Source organism: Otolemur garnettii, unplaced genomic scaffold (assembly GCF_000181295.1).
Source record: "Otolemur garnettii isolate 467f Iridium unplaced genomic scaffold, OtoGar3 scaffold00351, whole genome shotgun sequence".
Lineage (NCBI taxonomy): Eukaryota > Metazoa > Chordata > Mammalia > Primates > Galagidae > Otolemur > Otolemur garnettii.
In genome coordinates this window covers 197,832-203,581 of record NW_003852746.1, presented here as the reverse complement: position 1 = coordinate 203,581, position 5,750 = coordinate 197,832, and the positions used below count along the sequence as shown (strand labels likewise).

Genomic DNA, 5,750 nt, shown 5'->3' with positions numbered 1-5,750 from the left:
TGCCTACCCTTGAACCCCAAATACGATCATTGGTCTTCATCCCTCTAGAAATGAGAAGAGCTGGGATGATTTTTTGTTAGATACAAACCCACTCAGCTCCCCCTGAGATGTGTGTTGTGTTTCCTCAGGTGGGGTCTCAGTGGGGTGTCTGAACCCTGGGCTGCATATTCAGACAGGCTGACCCTGTGTCTGGGGCTGAGAGGCAGTGTGAAGAGGGCATAGAGAACACCTGCTCCTGGGTCTGGGTCCTTGTTGGTGTTGGTGGTCACAGCAGCATCTGGTCCCATCATATTCTTTTAGTCAACAATAGTGAATTATGCCTTTTTAGACTCTGTCCTTTTCACTGCATACATTAGCTTTTCTAAAACTCTTGAACTTTGGGGGGCATTTTACTAGTGTCTGCCTCAATAGGAGCAAGCATGGCTTGAACTGACATGTGTGTGGAGTTGCAATACAATATTTACTGCAACATATGGGGTCTAAAGCTGGACCCCTGTCTGTGGACTTCTGGTCAGGGCTTGACAGGCCATTTGAAGTACACATTATTCAAGGGGCAGTGAGTGTCTAGGGGAGAAAAAGAGATGAGAGGCAGGAGAAGAGTCATATCATATCCTACCTACAGGTCAGACTGGTTTGGGTACTGAGTATGACTTCTTGAATGTGAGAAGGATTTAAGTTCACAGGGACTAAAACCCAAAATGTGGTGCATATGTTGGGGTGGGCAGTTTCAGATAGACCAGTGGAGGGATCAGTGGCCATTTCACATGCTGTGAGAATCTCTGAGGGCCCTCCTGCTGCCTTCCTCCCCCAGACCTGGTGTCCACCCTCCACTCACACACGTGCACCATGTCTTGCATTTCAGCACCTGCAGCACCAACACAGGCTCCAGGCTGCTCAGAGAACTCTCTCCTTCACTACACTTTTTCTGGCATTCCTCTGAAGCTCGGAAACCCAGTATAATCAGTGGGTTTAAGGCAACCTAAGAGAGTGCATGTGTCAAAGTGCAGTTGAGCAATTGTGGGAGTGCATTTTGCATTTTTGAAGAGCAATCTCATGTATATAAAATGCTTTGGTAGATAGGCCTGGATGATACTGATAATAGCTCATGTATACACATACACATATCTCTATATATCTCTCTACACAAGGGAAGAAACCAGCACATGAAAAGACCACAAAAAAACAAAAAGGAAAAAGAAACGGTAAAAGAAAACACACAGTCACCGCGTTTAATGCTAGAACTTTATTTTGGAGACAGAAATGAGAAAAGACATAAAGAACACAGAGTAAATTGGTTTTTTTTCCCAGGATTTCAGATTGAGTCCTGCACTGCTTTGATTTCATCAAGGAAGCTCAGCGACAGCAGAACCTGTAGCGTCTGCCATTTTGGGTACAGTGTCCAACGTGGACCTCAGGGTAATCACAGCAGGTGGTTCGGCAATAGCAGGTGGCTCTCCCCTGAGGGCCTGTGGAATGAAGAGGGGGTCAGGCATATTGGTGAGGGGGAGGAAGGGACAGGCAGAACCATTATAACTGAAATAGTCTAAGAAGCAATATGCCTGCTAATAATAGAAATAGTACCAGTCATGTTAGAATTTACATCTTGTCATAAATCGCCGACTATGTGTTAGTCATGCAAAATCATAATTTTTATCCCACCTGAGTCTATTAAGTACATGTTTTTTACCCACCCACTGGACCAATATGCACCTTTCCACCTCAGGGTTATCTACTCCTCATTCCTCCTAATCCACACATCTAATCTTGAGTGTAGAGCATGACCTCCCTGTCCTAACAAGGCTCTCTGGGAACTAGATCATTATCTGCAGCTAAAGCTTCTGCAATGTACATGTTCATGCCGTGAACCCAATTCTTTGGTGCTCAAGGAGCCTTTGAAGACCCTCCAAATTCAAATTTCTCATTTTCTTTTTAAGATGTTATTTAATTATTTAAATTGGCAAACAATGACTTTGTATATTATAAATTGTAGAAAGTTTTGATCAAGCTAATTAACACACACTGGAACACACACACAGTCCCTTCTCTGGTTTCTAAAAGCTCCTCTAATAGACAAAGTAAAATATTTTTTCTATAAATAAGTCTACTAATTTAGACCCATAAAAAATTAGACACTATGTCCCTTTATATTTTAAAAGCAGCTAATTTCACAGTCATGTCTTGGAAGCAAAAGTCTTTGGAAAAAGAAAATCTATTAGATTTATTTGATTTTCAATTTACAGGTAGGAATATCAAGGCCCAGAAAGACTTGAGTAAAGTCATCAAAGTGAGATAGACTTTTCCAGACTTAATTCTAGAGTCTGTACCCAGAGCTTTCTTCTAGACTCCATAGCACAGCAGTATTGGGGTCTCTCACCTGCAGCTCTAAGAGCAGAGCTTTCAATCCCTGCAAAAGAGATGGCCACATCCTGGCCCTGTGCCCTAGGCTGCTCCTCAGCTGGGGTGTGCTCAGCTGTCTCTTGCAGGGGCTCTGCATGGGCCTGCAGGGCCACCAGGAGAAGGGCAGCGAGGAGGGCTAGGGTCCTCATGCTGGGGTCACCTGGAACACAGAGAGCAGAAGCCCGAGTGTGTGGCAGCGAGGAGTCAGCCTGTATTTATAGGTCGGTGGGAGGAAGCTCAGAGACAAAGGGTGCAGTAAGGGATGGTGAGCACCTTCTGGGGAGGGTGAGGGCTGCCCTTGGCCTGAAGAGCCCTTTGATGCTCCTCTGTCCTGATGGCTTCATCATGGCCTGTGTCTGTCTGTTTAGATTATGTACTGGGTCCAAGCTGTCAGTGATGATAAGAACACTGCTATATTTTATGTTTCCCATCTGCTGGAATATTTACTTCTTAATATTCAAAAAAGAGAAGAAACAGTCCTTTCATTCAATAAGCTTAGGAAAGAAATGCCTTTTATTTGTTGAAGATGGGTCTTGCTGCTGTATGAAGGTCTACTGGAGCTTTATACATTAATATTTAGGTGCTCAGATGTAGGAAACGTACATATTTATAATTATTATAACTTCTTGATAAATTGGCTCTTTTATCACTATTTTATTTTAAAGATTTTCTCTGTTCCTTTTTATAATTTTTTTTTTTTTTGCAGTTTTTGGCCGGGGCTGGGTTTGAAACCTCCACCTCTGGTATATGGGGCCTGGCCCCTACTCCTTTGAGCCACAGGTGCTGCCCTATAAATTTTTTAATGAAGAAATGGGGATGAGGCCCTAAATGGGATAAAATGCTTCACTCAGTTTCCCTATCTGTGAACACCAGAAAGTGGAAACAAAAGATCGAATGCTTCATGAATTTGCACGTCATCCTTGCACAGGGACTGTGCTAATCTCTACATTGGTCCTATTTTTTAGTATATGTGCTGCCAAAGGAGCACTCTTTTTATGGTTTTGGACTTACAGTCTATTTTGTCTTCTGTAAGTGTAGCTAAACCTGCTCCCTTTTGGTTTCCATTTGCCTGAAATATCTTTTCCTAAACATTCACTTTCAGTTTATGTCTGTCTTTATTTTCTATTTTATTTTAAAATAAATAGACAGGGTCTCACTCTTGCTTACACTGTTCTTAAATTCTTGATCTCAAGCAGTCCTCCTGTCTCAGCCTGCCAAAGTGCTAGGACTACAGGTGTGAGCCACTGTGCCTGTCCAGTTTATGTATGTCTTTGCATTTAAAGTGAGTCACCTGTAGGCAGCATATAGTTGATTCTTAATTTTTTTTTTTTTTTTTTTAGAGACAGAGTCTCACCTCATTGCCCTCGGTAGAGTGCTGTGGCATCACAACTCACAGCAACCTTCAACTTCTGGGCCTAGGTGACTCTCTTACCTCAGCCTCCCAAGTAGCTGGGACGACAGGCACCCACCACAATGCCCAGCTATTCTTTGTTGCAGTTTGGCCGGGGCCAGCTGGGGAGATGGAGGATCAAAAGTTTAGTTTTGGACACTGAGTGTGAGATACCTATTTGAGATCCTAGTGAATGTGTCAGGATAAATGTCTCTGAGTCTGGAGTTCAGCTGGGGTTGGAGCTGAAGATACCAATGTGAGATTTGTTCTGAAGTTGGCAGTATTGTAGAACCTCCACAGTTGGCCCCCTCCCTACACTGGTCACCTTCTTAAGTTCACCTAATTTTCATAGACCAGACATGCACCCCATGTATGTATCAGAATGGTAGGCTTCATTCCTTATGATGACCACCTCCTTGTGTTGACCAGTTTATGCCTTGGATGGTCAACTTACAGAGGTTCTACTATATTTGCCTCATGGTTTTGGAGAAAATTACCTAGGGAATGAATAATGCAAGAGAAAGTTAAAATTTGGATCATATTGGATGACTGGCTGAATGAATTAAATGGACTTTGGGGTTAAGAATTTAATATTCAAAGGCATTGTGGAACCTGGAACAATATTGACAAGCTGTGTATAAAAGCAACTTGGGCTAGAAAGCCTTAAGTGGTTGTGCCTGTTACCTAATTATCTGTTCATACTTACAGTATCAACATCTCATGAGACCTCCATTTTTGCACTCTTCTGCACTGGCCCCAGCAGTCTATCCTTGGTAAGCTAATGGTAGGACTCTTAATTCCATGAATCCTTTGCAAATCAACCCTTCCAGGTGAGACAAAGATCCTGAAAACAGAGTAAGGCACAAAGGAATTTATTTTTCTGGTTTTTCCAGTCTATCTTTGTTCAGTAGCCTCTTTTTGTCTGGAAGTAACGGTAAAACAGTGAAGTTAAGTGGCTTGCAGCTAGGTGGATTAGAATCTACCTTGCTCTATCTAAACTGGTTGGGGGTGGTCAGGGAGGGAGATCTAAATGCATCTTTGGGTCTGTGTATCTCTCTAGGCTTCTGTGGGAAATTGCCAGAGCAGGATGTGTTGTGAACCTATTCATGGAGATTTTAGAAGACCTCAGGGGTTATCCCATATGTTGAGGCTCAGAGGCTCAGAGGCTCAGAGCAGTGGGCTGACCTAGCATGTGAGTGTGGCAGATTTCAGCTCTGATATGTACTGACCTTGAGACCCTGCTACTTAACTTCTCTGTGCCTCTGTTTCCAATGACTTGAAATCTACTTATTCCAAATGTATTCTTATGGAGTATCATCTATGCACTATCCCAGGTGCTGAAGGTACCAAACCCTTCCCTCTTCTCAGAAAAATTAATTATTTCCCTCGACTCTCCAACTGTATGTACTGCTCACTCTGTGGGTGAATCATGGTCAAATCATTTTAACACTTTGTTTCAATGTCTGTCTCCCCTAGACACACTGTTGCTTATTATTATAATTTGTTTCTAGAGTATTATAATCTTTCTTTTTGACTTACTCCCCTCTTCCCTGAGTGCCTATAGTTTTTATTTGTTCCCTCTCTTAGTTCTCTTAGTTCTAAAAGAGTTTCACAATTTCATAGAAATTTATTTTCCCATTCTTCTCATCTTTTTCACATCATCTAGCTCTCATGGTCTCAGTTTTCTCAGTTGCAATGTGAAGAGCTGGCTTGGCAGTAGGAGGTCTTGTCCAGAGGTAGCACTTCATTGCCTGAGCACCCTCTTAGCTCTTAGTGGTAAGAATAAGTAAGAATAACTTCCTTGTGACCTTCCCAAGAAGCAATGACTGTATTAAGCACTCCAGCATTTTAGTAACTTCTGTCTCTTAAAACTTTTGCTTCTTAGCCAAGCCTGCTGCAAGGAAAAACACATTTACAAATGCTAATAAGGTGTCTAATGCTAGTCTCTGGGCCACTGCCCTTC

At 42.5% G+C, this 5,750-nt stretch overlaps 1 protein-coding gene and 1 non-coding gene across 2 annotated transcripts; both read right to left on the bottom strand.

Annotated features, from left to right (window-relative positions):
- Positions 1 to 1,353: 1,353 nt before the first annotated feature.
- LOC100956062 (defensin-5-like) lies at positions 1,354 to 2,546 on the bottom strand. Its single transcript, XM_012813924.1, has 2 exons — positions 2,375 to 2,546; positions 1,354 to 1,466 (listed from the first exon to the last, which is right to left on the bottom strand). Exons 1-2 carry the CDS (start codon positions 2,544 to 2,546, stop codon positions 1,354 to 1,356), a joined length of 285 nt encoding a protein of 94 aa, XP_012669378.1.
- A 734-nt stretch (positions 2,547 to 3,280) lies between these two features.
- On the bottom strand, positions 3,281 to 3,385 carry LOC111722764. The gene has a single exon (XR_002771441.1). It is a non-coding gene; the product is annotated as a U6 spliceosomal RNA (small nuclear RNA).
- Positions 3,386 to 5,750: the final 2,365 nt, after the last annotated feature.

What these genes read in the sequence shown, in the direction of transcription:
- LOC100956062 (XM_012813924.1), bottom strand. Translation starts at nt 2,546, where the DNA reads ATGAGGACCCTAGCCCTCCTCGCTGCCCTTCTCCTGGTGGCCCTGCAG. An exon ending in CTCTGCTCTTAGAGCTGCAG is followed by an intron (nt 1,467 to 2,374) that starts GTGAGAGACCCC and finishes TTCATTCCACAG; the next exon opens with GCCCTCAGGGGAGAGCCACC.